General features: G+C 42.4%; 1 protein-coding gene across 3 annotated transcripts in view; it reads right to left on the bottom strand.

Moving 5' to 3' along the window:
- Positions 1 to 17,252, bottom strand: part of ETV6 (ETS variant transcription factor 6) — a 143,429-nt gene that overhangs the window by 16,564 nt on the left and 109,613 nt on the right. For all 3 annotated transcript variants that reach the window (XM_075760698.1, XM_075760706.1, XM_075760713.1), the window contains 3 exons: positions 16,883 to 17,047; positions 12,933 to 13,067; positions 7,581 to 8,123 (listed from right to left, as the gene is read on the bottom strand). In XM_075760698.1, coding sequence (XP_075616813.1) covers positions 7,581 to 8,123; positions 12,933 to 13,067; positions 16,883 to 17,047 — 843 coding nt within the window. The remainder of the gene's footprint in view (positions 1 to 7,580; positions 8,124 to 12,932; positions 13,068 to 16,882; positions 17,048 to 17,252) is intronic.

Genomic DNA, 17,252 nt, shown 5'->3' with positions numbered 1-17,252 from the left:
CTCCTATAAATATGAACTCTATGAGCTTGACTCTCATCCATACTTCAGTCTCTTTATAGTAGTCTGGCTTTCCACAAGGGGCTTGAAATGGATGTGGCATATACTGCAAATGTAAAAGTGTACATGACTGCAAGGGCAAGTGATTAAACAAGGCCAGTGACATTATCATTGTCATATCCCAATGGGAGTGACAGGCCATGCCTACACCAAGATTCCCAGGTTCTTTCAAGGCTCCAAGCTGTCTTTATGAGCTGCTACCCTACAGGAAGGAGGGTCAGCTGCCTAGAAAGCAGGCACTGAACTCCCACCTTAATATGCTAAAGTGAACTGCTGTTTTGGTTTTCCGTAGTTTGCCAGGCTGTAGCTTATAACTGTTCAGCTGCTGAGATTGTCTTGTCACGGTTGCCCCCAAAGTCTGTGCTTCACAAAAGCCCACCAGTCAGTACTATATGCTGTCAAACCCTGCTGGGATCATGCCTCGTGACAGTGGTGAAGATAGATAGCCTTGGCAGTCTCGGGCATGTATACAGATAGGCTCCTATGGCACTAGCAATGATAGCTGCTGTCTTAAAAAACTAGAATACCTCTAAGGAAACACACAACAAAAGCCAAGTCTCTACAGCTTGGTGTGTCAGCACTCATCTTCTACAAAGGAGGACAGAGCAATAATTTTCAGTTTAGGTAAGAATTCACTACAGTGTAACTCGTGATGCAACTTTGGAAGGGCGGATAGTAATGAATGAAACAGTGATGCACATCAGCGGATGGATATTAATCTTGAGGGCTGGTGTACACAGAGAACCTGCCTGTTTTAGGCTTTTCCTAATGTGAAGTGCCACTGCAGGTCTATGTGGACATGTCTGTCCACATAAGTCACTTTCTTCTAGAAGGTCTCTACTTGCAAAGCAGGACTGTCATTCTGGAATAAAGTCACCTACCAACCACCAAATGACTATAGGAGGAAATTAGGTTACTAATTTTTACCTGTTGTGCTCACTGCCTTACACATGTGGACAATTCATACACCCCCCAAAAAATTGACCAGAAAGACTGATTTGAGTTCAAGAATCCAGGTTATTGTCCCAGTAGTAGATAGGCACAGTCAGACAGGTTTTGCTTTTGCTTGGAGGATGTGACTGCAACATTGATGCAGAAGTGACTGTTATCACAGAAACATTACGACTAGCTTTAAACGCTGCAACAGACAAAAGCAGCAGCAGATAGCTCAGGTGTAAGTTATATACCCGGCCTCTTGAGTTGCTGTCATGATGAGACATCTAGTGAAGAATAAATACCAGACTGCCTAGTAGTGCAGTGTATTGGTTGTTCCAATTTTAAATTTGATAATACATGTTTTTAACAAATTGGAACCTGTAAATGTGAGGCATTACAGCATACCAAAAGATGTTACTAGTCACGAGAATCTGGAAGTAAATTTAACCTACAATTTTGAGCGGGGGACTGGTCAGATAGTGTCTCCTGATACATCGTAATGTGTAATTTTATTCTGCCATGCTGTATAGTTCTCTCTTTCCTACTGTGCTTCTGATCATTGCTGGAACTCTTCAAAACACCTTTGACCTTTGTGTGCCCCTCCTTTCTTTATATTTACCTTGTCTGTTTGGATAGTAAACTCTTTGGGGCAGGGACTGTAGCACAAAAGAGCTTATAGATACTACTGTATTGCAAACACTAAAAATCAAATGGAAGAGGAAGCTGCATGAGGAAGCTGCATCCCTTATGCGAGGACTAAAAGCATTAGCTGCTGCAAAACTTTTAACTCTTAAGTTGTGCTTAGTTGTTGTTTTTTACCCCCTTTACTATACAGACATAACTCTTCTTTGCCTCCTTTCCTGCCCTCCCTCCCTACCACCCAGCATATGCCATTGCATACTAACTGTGCTTATACAGTTATTTTGTACAGAAAGGAAAATAAAAAAATGTGGTGTAACTGCATTTGCACAAAAGATTTTGCTGGTATATCAGTTTAAAAAAAAAAATCATCCTACAACTTGACACAGTTGTAAATGTCACATCGACACATCTGGAGCAAATGTGGGCACTGGGGCTCTGGTCCTAGTAGATAAGTTGAGGAGACACTGATGACCAAGGTGCCGTGTTTTGAAGTGCAGTCACTTACAACATTTAAGCTCTATATGTTCAGTGTTACAAATCTAATAGCTCAATCTGCTGAGTTTGTTTTTCTTATCCTCCTTTAAAAGAAGCTTCCCAGCTGAACTCCAAAGTAAAAAAGTAAGTATCAGATTAGCAGGTTTTTAAGCACTATGTGAAAGATTCACTCAACTAGCTCCTCCTGTCTTTTCCCCTCCCACGCAAGTTTATGAGAAGTGATTAAGTTTTTCAAACAAAGGGGGAGGAGAATCCCTGGTCCTGTTCCCCCTCCAACCTCTCTCCCCACACAAAACAACCAAACTACTATCCTTAGAGAGCTTTGGTGTGGAAGACCTCCCCATGCTGAGAGCTAGCACATAGCCTACGCCCATCATAAGTGCTGTTTTGTAGATTTTAGTAGAATGTGAGTCATTCATGGCTGATGCGCTCGTAACAGGGGACTGCATTTTCAGTTTCAGCCATCAGACTGTTTTTATTGCAAAGTCGCTTATACGTGTCTTGCTACAAATCTGCAGGGTTCATACTACACCCCTGTACTCTCTGGATGTGTGGCACACCGAAGGGCTGAGGCAAGTCAGAAGCAAAGCTGGAGGTAGATCTTTCATGACTTTGGCAGGGTAAGAATCTTGCCGGTCCTCATTCCAACAGCAGTCAATAGTTTCATGGGCCAAACCAATACAGAGGTAGACAATGTGCCTCTGAACAGTTTAAACATTACCTGGCTTTTCCTCAGACTCCTGAAGAGGAAGAAACAAATCTGGCAGCTCATAAAGTCAAATACAGCCCAGTTGCTAAGGTAACCCAGCTGATAAGAACACCATGCTAATAGACAACAACGGGCACAAGGCTCACCTGCCTTTAGATATCAACCCCCACCAAATGCAGAGCAGAATCAAACGCAGTAGGCAAGGTGGGGCTCTGCAGAGAAACAGCAATGCTCATCCTTCTAAGCTGCTTGTACGAATGGGATAGGTCTGCCTCAGACACACACAGAGTGAACCTGGAGCCTAATGGATTTTGTTGGGTCCCAACTGCAACAGGACAGGGAGCCCCTGGGGGGAGTCCAGCTGCACCTACCACTGCTCTCTGGCACCTTGCCTTTCAAACCCGTGCAGTCGCTGGGTTACTATCTGTAGCGGGCAGTGCTTGAGTAAAGGGCTAGTACAATCTGTATCCCAAAGTTTCAGGGCCAGTGATTGCTGTGGATTAGTGAACAAGCCTTTCAGTCCCAGAGAGCTAGTACAGAAAAAGACACTGGAAGGTGGAAATCTCAGGAACCTGCTCAGCAATGTATCTCCCCTCACAAGAAACATCCAGAATTGTGTTAGTGAGTTTTAAGTGACTGAATCGAAAGTGAGGTAAATACCAGTGTGTCATTAGATTAATTTGGATATTTCTAAGCCAACCTCTGTGTGATAAAAGTTAGGACGAAACCAACCCTGTTGCAGTTGGATAATCCCATAACTGCCTCTTGCAGGGATACCTGTGTCTTCCTATAAGCAACTAACAGGTTTCTGGTGAGATCTAACATGTCAGTTCCCATTTTCCTGCATGCTAACAAGCTGAGGTGGACACGGATATCTGGAAAAAAAAAGGACATTTTTGACACCTAAATAAAAGTTTTGTGGTGAAAACTTGCCCTGGTTGAAGTGAACAGCAGAGCTCCCAAGGAAAGCCATGGGGACAGAACTCGAGGGTGGCTGCAGGGAGGGTTTCTGGTGGCTGTGGTTCCACCAGGGCTGCAGTGCGTGCCTCAGACATGACACGCTACGAACGTCTGCCAACGCAATAACCCCTGCCTTTCCATGTACCTTGGGGAAGCACCTTTTATGAGATATCAAAGTCCTAAAATGTTTTATAACAAAACTCTCCCAGTCAGAGGTGTACGGGGAGTGGAATTTCCATTCTGCAGAAGAGCTAATTGCAGGCACCTCTCCTGATGAAACTGCAACTGCGTTAAAAAAAAAGAATAGAAAAAGAGAAGGAAAAATATTTTTTTTTCCCCACAGAGTGAAATCCTTGGAGACTACTTGGGGGCAATCAATATGGTCTATTAAAAAAGTTCAGAGCTAAAAGTAAGCCAGATAGACTGCCTGCTTGCTAGAGTCCCAAGTTAGGAGCTGACTACCAGCAAACACTGCTGTTGCTTTGAACTGGCAGTTCCAGTGGGGAAAACTGTCTGTTACATCACTCTGCTAAACTCCCTTGCTGAGGTATTTTTAATTTGTTAAGTAAGTGCTAAGTTAGTCAGCTTAACCCTTGCCTGGTGTACTTACAGGGGATGCAAGTCTGCCTTTGGATCACCCCAACACAATGACCTCTAGTTCTGACAAAGTTATGGAAAAGTCTCATGCATATTGTGTAGAGCAGATAGCTAAACATAATTTTTAAAATCAACTCTAGCCATTGATAAATAATATATGGGACCTTAATGAGTAACATAAAGATACTTTTTCTCTCTTGCTTTGCTAGAAAAGTGTAAAATGCCCTTAGAGGAAAAGAGAGTAAGACCTTCAACTTGAAATTCTTTGCTGTAAAAGGGAAAGTGCTTTACCAGTAAAATTAATATTTTGAGAAATGATATTACATAAAAAGGTAGGAAAGATTAGTCAGCTGGTGAGTAGAGGTCATTATTTTGTCTGACAGGAAGTCCAGAGCTCTATTGATTGATCTCCTGAAAACAGAGGATTTGTGGATAGCAGCAAGTGAAAACATTGTTTTCTTCCTCACCACCAAGTAATTGCATGCTGCATTTAAAAAGAGACTCTATCTATAAGTAAACAGGTTTATGAGGCTGTGAGGTATCCTAAGTCCAGGAAGAATTCCTTTTACAATTTAAAATATCTGAGCTGGGAATAGAATATGTTTTGGAATTCAGCCCAATGATTCAGTCAGCAGCCCACGGGGCTTCCCTGGTAGCTGCTCCTCATCACTACCTCCCCCCAAATCACCTGTATGTAAATAGTTAAGCCAGTAGAAAGTCAAGGGTCCCTTCTCACCAGTCTAAACAGATAAGTACTTAGCTCTGGCACTGGACTATCGGTAAATCTTTTCATTATCCAAACCATCAGTCTACCTCAGCCATAAAATGGAAATAATGCAGTGATTTTTAAAAAGCTTTTTTTAACAATACATCTCTATTGATGTATATTTGCAGTTTAAGGGCCAAGTGTTATAATTTTCATGTCTTTCTCAAATTGAAGTGGCGAGCCATGGTTGGTCAAAAGCCTCCATGTTAACTATAGCAGTGTCGGTGAAGGTAAGGACACTCAGGTGGAAAATAAATTTATGCTGACATAAAAAAAGAAATGCTCTTAAAATGAAATCACGTAATGGCAAAAGCTCTAAATTGAAGGCTGTGAGATGGGGGGAAGCAGGTAGAAGGGTGTGTACTTTCTTTCTAGGGGGCCTAAATATGCTGCCATTGAATTCAATAGCACTGATGAAGTTGACTTCAGATATGAAATGTGGGCTGTCTACATTTTTGGTAGTAATCTGGGTTTTGTCACCTTTAAATTGGCTGTGAACCCTTTATAGGGTCCAGCTACAGTTCAGGAGCCAATAGAACCCAATCAGAATAGCACTAGCTTGTGCCTGTAGAGCAAGTGAGGGTTGTTGGCATTTACAATTAAAGGACATAGGGTACCGATGGAAGTACACGGGCAAATTTATCAGTAGAAATCTAAGATGCTAGCAACCGCCAGCTATGTAATCCCTGACCCTTGGCCATAAAGCACTGCCCTCATCCACACGGAATGCTTGAGTACACCTCAGGTCTTTTTGGCACGAAATACTTCACCAGCTCTTTAAGACATGCCACCTGTGCTGGTGGGTCTAAGCAAAGGCATGAGACTGCAAGTGAAAGCAGCTAAGCATGTGAATATAGCCTGTGTAAAACACTTTGAACTGCCAGACATATTTGCCAAGCAACTGTGTTAGGCCCAAATATCCATGGGCTTTGGCTCTGTTGCCCTGCAGACAAGACAGGGATGGAAAGGACATGGGAGTACTAGTTACAAGGCTGGTGTCACGGGGCCCAGTGCACAATGTGCAGAAACCGAAGATTCCCAATTATGTAAGAAGACTCCTGGGTTTCAATTAAAAAATTACACCACCACCCGGTCCCCTATTTTTTCTTATATTCTTTTCAGTCTAGGCTTCATTCTTAGAGAATGTTTCCTTCTGAAAAATAAAAACTAACCCCCCTGATCTTCCAATAGTACTTTATGGAAAGGAAATCTCCAGTGAGGCAACCAGTACGGTTATCTTCTCTGCCATAACATTAACCACATTTCTTAACTTGCTGAGAATAGCGTGGGTAATAAAAATCAAAAGGAGAGAGACAAATGTCAGCCAGGCAAAAATGTCAAAAGATTAATTTCTGTAACCCATCTTTCTATTATGTGAAAGGATCATGGCCCCTGTTGTGCTTGATGTTTGACCAGATGGTGAGATATGTACCTTTTGAATTTAAAGTGGTAAGTCTTAAGAAAATAGAAAATCTTCCTCATTAAAGTTGAGGCAGCACCACATCTGTAACAAATTTAAGGCATGTAAGGACAAAAAAGAACAAGGTGTTTTAAAATTTACCTCTGTGGACATGTGTAATACCCCACAGGAGTGGGGTATCACGTTAGCTTGCTGCTGACACAGATGCATGGAATGTTTTTGGGCGTGGTATGTATTTACATCTCTCAAAATAAATTGATTACTGGGGCATTCAGCATATTTCTGAAGTGGTTGGATTCCCCTTCCCCCTTTCCCTATCTATTTACAGTTCCCTTTCAAGTACAAAAAACATTTTCTGTAACCTCAGCTTCCTGATTCAGCTCTTGTGATGTCAGTTATTTACGATAACAAAAGTGAGACAATGCCTGTGGTTTGCGTGGGACAAAGGCAACCTTGTTTCTGTAAAAAGGGACAATCCTAGTGTGAGAAGCACAGGAAAGCTACGAAGTAGGACTCAGAGGTGATATTTCGTTAGTGCCACCATCTCCATACTAGTGCATACTAGTGGGCTTGACATAGCATTATCTCAAAGGCCACTGACAGAGGGCTTTTTCCTTTCCATAGGACTGGATACTAATGTGAATGCGGCTCCCGGAAAATCACCTCTTTGCAGGGCATGGCTTTAGAGATAGGTATCTTGGGAAACAAATGGATTGGTAGTGGGTAGAGAGGCAGTGAGTGTCAGGACACAATGTTTCAATACCAATTACGCATTCTGTGGTCACAAGCAAGTCACTCTGCACCTTTGCTTACCTGCCATGAAACTAGTTTAATCATATTGAACTGTCTAAACCACAGATGTGGTGAAACTTGCAGAATGCCAGTAAGCTCTTGAGGTCACAGAGTAGCAAAAGGATACGAGAAGCTCTTACTACACAGTATGCTTAGTTATGAATGAAGAGCGTCAACTCTGGTGTAACCTAGAGAATGCCACTTACCTGCTATTCTTCCAATTGGCATTGCATGGTCCTCAGGAGGGGATACAGACACCATGATGTGGTTCATATAAGCTAACTCTTCTCGGTGGGACAGGTTGATTGGCTTTACCTCCCTGTGCAGCCCATCCTCAGACAACCTTGGTGGTTTGAAATCGGAGTGCCTGGGGTTCAGTATCAAAGGATGCATGATAGGGCTGGGCATCAGCTGGATGACCCTGGTGTTCTCCTGGCGAGGGCTGGAGGGCTTCTGGAGCACCTCAGAAGGAGGTGGGCAGTGGTTGTTTTCTATTGGGGACACTGAGAGAGGATAGGACTCCTGGTGGTTGTTCTCTTGCTGATGCCTTGTCCCCGGCACCCTGTCGGCTGGGGAGAGGCGACGGATAGTGTTGTCCATAGGGGACTTCAGTGGCCGCTGATCAGGATCTGGTGATGGACGGTGGTTGTTGGTGATGGGTGATCTAGAACGATGCAACAGTTCAATGGTTGGGGGGTTGTGGTGGACTGTTTCTGTAGATGGTCTTGAAGGTCTCTGGACAAAGCTATCTGTGGCGAAAAAAAAACCAACAAAAAATACAGATTGTCTATATTGTGATCAAGGTATAGGATCTAACTGTCAAACTACTAGCTGGGCTTACTGGGTGCTGTCAGCTTGGAAATGTTTTTATTTGTGTGACCTACAGATGCCCAGAAAAATGCCATATAAATGCAGATAGTTATTACTACAAAAAATGAAATCAGTACCGTGAAAACAATCTCCCCCCCCCCGCCATGTAACGGTAGTTCCTGAGGAAATGTGTTAAGAAAAATCCCATTTTGAGAAGCTGACTGGAACACGTGAAGAAAGTAAGATCTGATTCAGCTGTACTAACTGTGTTTCTGTGCAAATGCTTTGAAACTTCTCTCCTGCCATTTGCATTTCTGCATGTGGTTCCTGTTATTGTACCATGATGAGCACTGTAAGGTAGAGGACAGAGATAAAAAGGGGAAAATGTCTCCAGGAAAACATAGGGTAGTAAGTTTTAGATGGTAGAGGCTTGGGTCAAGGTAGAGAATATCTTAGTCTGAAATACAGACTGGGTTATCTAAAAAAGCTCACTGGTAGGAAGCTCTTTGTGAAACTTACTAAATTTTATCCCTGCCTTGATTTTAAGCACATGTAACATCTTCATAAGGATATTTTCATGTTGTTTTATTTAGTCTGTGCTGTCTACTGATGGGCTATCCCATATAAGCTCTTACATTTCTTCAGCAGGAGGACTTCTAGCATTGCTTTTGCATAAGCATACTTCCCCAGCTGTGATCATTAACAGTAGAGGGGAGATAAATCATGGCTCTAGGTCAATGTCTTTACATACTAACAATCCTCTCACAAAATGAAATGCTTGACATCATAAACAGTGCAAACTTTCAGCTTAGCCAAGGCCATCAAATTTTACTTGGGAAATTACTGACAAAGAGGAAAATGCAACCAGACTACAGTGACTAACAGGTTTTTATCTGAAAAACAAAGATCAAATTTCAGTGCTGTTTGTTGAAAGCCTTGGATGATAAGAGAAGAAAAATGCTGGGTACATGTCAACAACTGAAACAAGTAGCCGCCTATTTGTGGCTGCCTGTTCACTCCATTTACTCTGATCCTCTTTAACGATTCTCTTGCTCTCCTCAAGGCAGGGGTACTCACTGAAGACCTCAACAAAGTGAAGACCCAGGCGTTCCCGCTGCCCTGGAACCCAGGCAGGCATCAGGAGAGGGATCAGCACTTAACCAGGGAAAGGCCTGAACAGGAAAAGCTCTAGTTCTTAGAAAATGTAGTGCCAGGCAGTGACGTAGCACCAGCCCTTTTGCCTACTCAATGGGCTGTTCATCTATACAAGGATGCTAAAGTCTACAGAAAAAGCTGAAATTTTAGGCAGAAACTACATGGCTTCAGAACACTTTTTTCACACAATGTGTGGTCCCAGACAAGAAAAATGTGTTTGTAGAGCTACTTAAGGTACTCACAATGAAACAGCTGGAGGACACGAAACTCCAGAGCCATATATTGTTCTTGTCTAAACCCAAATAGCTTTAAATGCAATGTGGCCAGCTAATGTGGGATAGCCCAAATGATGTGAAGATCAAAGAAGAATTAATTTACAACTGTACCTACCTCTGCGGTTCTCTTTTCTCAAAGTCTCATTTCTTTGCCACAAAAGAAAGAAAACCAACCCCCCAATTTTACTCAGTGCCCTATCTTCTACAGACCATCGACCCCCATCACTGTACATTCAAATGCACTGTGTTCATTCTTGGCCTGTAAATATAGACCAGAATATTGTATTGTTTGTCCTATTTATTTAAAGTGCCTTGGCTGTGGGGAGCAGCTAACTTTAAAGCAGAAAGGAATGCCTTGCTGTGCTGTCCACCAAGCTCTCTGTAAACATTAATTGGCTCTGACAAGCTCCAAACAGAAGCAGAACTGTCTGTCTGCTCCCAAACCATGGCGATCCCGAACGAGGACAGAGTAGAGAGAAGGTAGGGACCAAGGAACTCTTTAAAAAGCAGCAAGAGGAAAAACGACAAATGAATACACACCAGTGTTCATTTTCCTCAAAGATCTTTCTCTTTAAATACATAACTAAAGAATCCCCTCATGGCCAAAGTTGCTGTTTAGCATAAAACAATTCAAACTCAGCTCCAAGCAGTTCCACTGCCACAAATGACCCTGAACAGAATAAAATCCTCATCACATTCATTCCTTGGAACATCTGATGACTGTAAGTTGAGCACATATGTTATATCATTTCCTGCAGGAATAGATTCACTCATCAGTCTGGCTCTTCATTCTGAGTGACCAACACTCTTTTCTTGAAGGGAAAGCTGTGAAAGGGAATTCGGCTCCCAGGAAAACTGCTGACCTATCTGATCCATATATGGACGGGTGGGGCTGCACTCCCTTTGGGAGTTAGCAATTGCTGGCGTGTCAATCCCAAAGATTGGCACTCTTTGCTTACCCATAAAAGAAGTGCAGGGAATGACAGTATAAGCTTCCTGTATGGCATCCCATCAAATGACTCAGTGCTGAGTCAGAAGGACCACTGGAGATGTAGGTAATTCACTCGCCATTGCTCATCCCTCTACAGGGACCTAGACCAATGCCACAGATTCCAAGCCAATGCCAATGCATCTTGGAGATATCCTGAACTGCTGTCAACTGATTTCAAACAGCCAAACCCATTTTACTTAAGGCAGTAAAAAGCCTCTAGCTGTAAATGTTGGTCTTATCTGATTCTGGATTAAGTAGCTTAAAATGAAGGCATTAGAAGCAGGATCGTAAGTACATAATCTACTAGGAAATGGGTAAAAGAGTCTGTAGAAGAAAATGGCAAAAGATCACTGGAGTAAGAAGGGATTCTAAAAAAGTTCCATCATGTATTAAGTTTAACCACTCAAAATTGTGCCAAAATATCACTTGACTCCTCTGTTACAGTTTGTAAGTTAGGCAGGGTTAAGTTCTGCTTCTCACATTCATTCTTCTTTTTAACTAAGCTGCATTCTGCTGAGGGAAACTGGTAAACTTAATTGTGTTAATTTCTCCCAAGTGACTCTGTGAAACAGGAAGAAGAAAGAAGGAATGTCAAAATACATAAATAAATAAATTCACCTGCCTATAAATTCTTGGCATAAAGACTGTCTGATTGCTCAGTCTTGTAGCAGACAAGCTGTAGTTTCTTTTACTTGTTTTGAAGTCCCTCTCACAGCACAACAAGAACTAAGTTTTGTCATTATGAAGAAAAGTTTTAAGTAATAGCACAGATTTCTCTAAGCAAATACAGAGGTAATAGCAGCAGCCAGAGTATTCTGAGGAAGAAATCAGAGTTGTTTCTTAATCATCCCGTGCTCTGACAGAAGTTGAACTGGATTGCAACGGTTTTAAGTGACGCACATGAAAGGCCAACTCAACATCCCTGTGAAATGCTCTCTAGAGTGAAAGTTGCTCCATATCTTTAATGTAGAGGTGTCTGAGAGGGCAGCTTGTATCTCTGTTTGAAATTTAGAAAGGGAATGCTTGTGGGTGAATGCCAAGCTTCAGGAAAAAATGGAGATTTTTATAAGGGTCTCTGGAAAGTGCCTATCTTAATACACTAGGTAACTGTCTCTTGCACAATTCTGCCAATTTAACCTCATCTTGACCTGTAGCACCCTCTTCTAATCTGAAATATTTACACGGCTGTGTGGAAACACTTTGGAGTGTCCTTATCCCACCTGCTGCTGTCCTGCTCTTGGCTTAAGTCTCAAAGTTTTGCTGGTGCCACTTGATTCTGGCTTGCTCAGGCTGGCCATGGGCAACTCGTACAGGTCTGACAGTACCCCCGAATCTTCTCTTGCAATCCCACATTGAAGCTTGAAATAACTTGTGCATCTTTTCTCCAGTTAGCAGAGACTAGGCCAATATCCTAACCCCTTTCTGTTCTCTTATCCTGTTTACTTAAAAAAGGAATAACACAGTATTTTCCTAGATTTTTTTTTTCAGTTGAAAAAGTGAATTCTGCCTGATGCTTTCATGGAAAGGACCTTTTAAAAGGCTTAGGCTTTATATTTTTCTGTTATTGGAGAAAACCATGAAGTACTTTAGTGTGTATATTTTTAAAGAAAATAAACCCTCAATTTTCCATTGAAGGAAGTACACTTACATTTTGATCTGTATTAATAATGAGTAGAAGAAGCCTAAATCTGCAGTTCCACAGACATATCTATTCTTTCTTCACCATCTCTGACAGGCATGGCAGGTTTGGACACTACTATAAGGCTAACTAATAACCTGAGCAAGTAATTCTGATAGTAAAAATGAGAGAAAACCTGCAGAAAACAACTTCTCAATGTGAATTGCTCAATCAGCTGAACAAGATGGGCTCAGTGCTAGGAACTCTGGCGTGATGCGATGATAGATCTTCAGTTGAAGTGACTTTGAGTTAGATGTTTCTCTCTGAGGCTGCCTTCTCTCTTGCTCTGCAAACAATTGCATCTAGCTGCATCTCCAGCATACTAAAACTCCATGAAGCATCTTTGTCTACCTAATTGGGAGTGAGGTAAAATGAATCAATGGGGTCAATAAAACTTTCTGATATTTTTTTAATCTGTATCTGGCATAGCTTTTAAGCAGGCTTTGGAAACAGGACAAAATAATACAAGATAAATGGAGAATGGCCAGTTGACTCACTAGACCAGTTGACTGTTCTAAAGCCATGGAGACAAAGGGAGGAGAGTACCTTTATTTAAGTAACTTTGGAGCAAGAAAATGACATAATTCCTCATAGTCTTACCCTACTCGCCTCTATAATGGCAGCTCCCGTAAGAATGAGACAGACTTACCTTCATCATGATTCTGGTGTAATATGACCTCTGGCTGAGCATGGATGGAGTTCCCAGGGTGGAAGAAAGGTGTGAAGAGCATACGAGCTTTCCTTTGCTTCAGGATATGCTGAAGGAGTTCATACAAAACATCACCTGAAAGACAAACAGCAGGATAAAGGAAATGAAAACCTACATACTGCTGAGAAGACTTATTTAGCCATCTGATACATGGATTCATGGCTCATGGGTACTTTTCTCAGACCCAAAAATGCTTGCAGTAAAATCCTACATTTCACTGTTTTGTAAGGTTCTTCCCTGAAAGGAAAAAAGAAAAAAAAAGAAAAAGAAAAGCTGCACATCATGCCTCTGTGTGTGACTGTGGAAAAATGAGACTTTTTTCAGGCTACGTGACTGCCCATCCAAGAGCTCCAAACCTTTACGAGCAGTAATTAGTTCAGTGTCGCACCTTCTCTCATCACAGCCTCAATTTTTTAGATAGACACCTTAGGACACAGAATTCTTAAATGTAGAGCCCATGATTTATGCAGTGAGTGGCTGGGAGCAAAGATGGTGCTCTTCTTTAATTACTGAACAATTTAGGCTTTATGGGGAGATGAGATAGAAGATGCTGTAAAGCCCCTCCATGCAACACCGGTGTCTCAAGGCCAGAGGCAGTGTGCTACTAAGATACTCTATTCTAGGAAATCCACAGGAGGAAGAACTCTCGCTTTGAGAGTTACTTTGGGATGGAGTCAAAGATTTGAAAAGAATTGAGAGATTTAACAATCCTGAACATCCTTGCTGTGGTGACAACTCCTGGAGACACTTGAGTGCTATAGGTGCCTTAGGAACCTCTATACGTCACTCTTGGTGTCATGGGTTGGACTCCTGAAAAGCCCAAATGGGATCCCAAAGCTAGTTACTTCTAGCTACTAGAATCTGTATGGAGCTCACTGCAACAGGCAATTTTAGACCACACATATGATGCAGACTTAGGAATAAAACACAGCAGACCTGGTGCTCTGTATGGGCGAATACAGGCTGTTAGCTGCTATTGTATCACTGTTCCACAGAATGTCTGCAGTGAAGTGCACTGCACCAAGCTGACATGTTCTCGTGTGAATTGATCCAGATGTTTCTTTCTGGGGTGCAGGCAGGCTGTTCCTTGCACCGCCCCCCCCCCCCCCCCAGCAGAATTGTTGTATCTTTCCTCAGTGGAATGTATCTAGGAGACCAATGGACTAACTGCTTACTTTGTGGCTTTTTATGTATTACATATTGTACTGATGCCCTGCTTCCAACAACATACACATGAAACACCTAGGTACTTAACACATCTGGTCTGATGTAACTGGTTGCACATTTCAAACTGAAAATGTACAACACAGGGTTGGAAGTGTCCTGACCTTTAATTCTGCTCGCTCTCTTCTGTTTGTCCCTGCTCATATTACGGAGGAACAGGTCGCAGCAATAACACATTTTCTGAAAAGGCCCTTAATGAAGTTTCACTTAGGAAACCCTTGATTTTCTGAGGGAGTTTTCTTAAGTGGGGGGGGGGGGGGGGGTTTAGTAGTTGTTTCTATGAGATTGTAAGGTGTGTATGGTTTCTCCCTTGTCTCTATAAACTGGCAATGCTCTATTTGTGGGCAAGTTTAGTGTCTTAGTGTGAAACAGTTAAAGCCATCCTGCTTTCCATAGTTCAGCTTCCTTTATTTTTAGCATCTTGGCTGCTTTTACTGTCTCAGCAGTGACTTTAGGGCATTTTTAAAAGGTGATTGCAATACCTGAAAATCTAATTGAAAACAAAGCCTCGAGAACCCAGATATCTTTTCCATGTTTAGTATATGAAAGGCTAAAAAGTGATTTTACCACATAATTTGCATCTTTGAATGCAGTAATGGCATAATCATAACTAGTACTGTAACACTCCAAGCAATAAGGTAGCAAATTTGTACCTCTCTTGATTTGGCCTGACAGGCTAGTGAAAAAGTCCATAAAGCTGGATGTCTTTTTTTTTAACCTAACAAAACAGTTATGCTTCTGCACCACCCAGATGCAGTAATGCTAGTTGAGAAGGTGAAAAGAGTTTTTCACTCTCTGCCTCTGCCGCCTCCCTTCCCTGGCCAGCCCTAAATAGATTAGCTGTGGGGCTGTGAGCCCACGTTATTGCTTGGACCGCTGGGGGGAGTGGATGCGGTTCTCCTGGTTTAACCATGAGGGGAAAGGATACAGTTTTTATCTAACTACACTCTTGAAAAACTTAATGTCTCTATGGCAAACATTATTTCATAGTTCTTAAATGTCACGTATAGTTAATTTCTGGGAAATGTTGAGGTAATGTCCCTTTACCAACAGCCATCTAAATTTTTAGAGACTGACTCGGCTATCCTCTAAAAGGTTTATTATCAGTGGGGAATACCTGGAGAGAAGGAGGCGAGAAAAAGCAAGGGAGGAGTCCTTTAGTTTGGTTATTTAATTCCACATTTAGGTAAATAAGAGCTAAACCTTCTGCATAAAGTGAGGATTTGCAAGCCAGAGGCTTTTCTCTGGGAATCTATCTCCAGTCTACAAACATTTTAATCCTACTCATTTCAAGTGCCCTCACAGCACACAAGGAGAAGAGCAGGGACATAACTTGTAGGCAGCAAGGCTTGGGATGATAAGGGGAGTTGCAGACAAGATACATAAAGGTGTCCCTTGCTCACATCCCCACTTTCAATACTCCTTTTGCCTTAGGCAGGGCTAATTTTTTAATGAAATGATTCAAAGTGGTGTACCAGAATTAAAAAAAGGACATTTCTAGGCATCAGTTTTCACTATTGTATTACACTGGCAATAGACATTAATGTTAGGCATCTCCTTCCATACAAAATTAGTCCCGGATTCGAAGCACACGCTTCAAAAACTTTATATACACTAAACATAAGTCACAATTGGTGAGGCAGATTCTGCAGGATGGTTGGGGGGGGGGGCGTTCAAGGGAGTCACCAAGCAGCTTGATGCAGAATTAGTGCCACGGCTTGTTTATCAGCTGGATCCAAGCAACACCAGCCGTACTTCTGCACCTAGTGAGCCTTGCACTGGAAGCCTCCTAACAGCAATTCTGTCACTGCTTGGTCCAAACTCTTTGATCACCTACGGTGATTGAATTACAAGCTTTTAAATTTAACAGGAGTACCTTGTATGGTCACAAAAGAAAAGCTCACAACTCTTATTTAGAACAAATAACTCATATTTAGTTAAACATCCCTGACAAAGGACGGCAGAGGCTTACTCTGACTGTAAAACTGGAGCAGACAGACCGCAGGGGATATAAATACAGGCAGGCCACATACGCAATTCTAAATCTTCTTTGTGAATAAATGAAGACATAATTTGAGCAATAGGCAGACTGATTCACACACCTGTCTGTGCTGTGCCTTGGGCTGGACTCCAGCACGTGAGAGAATATGGTAAAGTAAAGCAAAGCCCACAGGGGCTGTAAAATAGAGGAAAGGTCCCCCAGGGAGGAGTTTTGCAGTCACTTTTAGCGGCACATCAGCCAAGCCAACTGTGAGCCAGAATGCTAATATGGGCTTCTTAAGAGGCTGGAGCATCTTGATTAACGTGCTGCTGTAGTTGGGTCTGTGAAAAGCCTTTACAGGGAAGAGCTGGAAGTCACAAAGTGCTGCCAGAGAAGCTTGCTTTTGGGGAGTTCTGCAGGGAGTTTTAACTAGAAACAGGTTGGATGTTTGGGTTTGGGTTTGGTTTTGCATTCAAATTTGCCTACAACTTAGGTGTATCAGGGTTTCATTCCCTCCTTGTCCTTTTCTGTCCTTGGCTCATACGAGTGAGCATCTCTGTCCTCCCGCTCCTCCCCTTGCCCAGCCCACCCCAGCAAATCTGACTGTTTCCTCCTCTGACCCTCTCCAGATTTCGTTGCAGCTTCCTCCCTCTTTTCAATCAGAGCTTCTGTAAGCAATCCTCACCTGAATGAGGAGACCTGTATCGAAAGTCCTCTTTGGTCAGGAGCAGCAGAGCTTTGCCATTCATCTCAAAAGTGTTGCTCTCAATCGGCCTCAAGGAAAACTCCTTCTCCGCCCACCTGAGCCACTGTGCCACATCATCCCTGCTCCAGTAAACGGGCTGCAAACCTGTGGCAGGAAGAGACCATGATTGTGTTACCGAATTGAGACAAGGCATGGGAATATAGGCAATATATAATGTGCGAAGTCTCACGGGAAGGTGTAGGAGAGGAATGTCACATTGATGCAGGATTACTCTAAGCACTGGACTGTGAAATACTTCATTAGTTTAGGCACACTGGTTTATCTATGACATGTTAAGAAACAAGAACCG

The sequence above is a fragment of the Balearica regulorum genome, chromosome 1 (assembly GCF_011004875.1).
Source record: "Balearica regulorum gibbericeps isolate bBalReg1 chromosome 1, bBalReg1.pri, whole genome shotgun sequence".
Taxonomy (NCBI): domain Eukaryota; kingdom Metazoa; phylum Chordata; class Aves; order Gruiformes; family Gruidae; genus Balearica; species Balearica regulorum.
The sequence above is the reverse complement of the archived record's forward strand: the minus strand, read 5'-3'. Positions and strand labels throughout refer to the sequence as shown.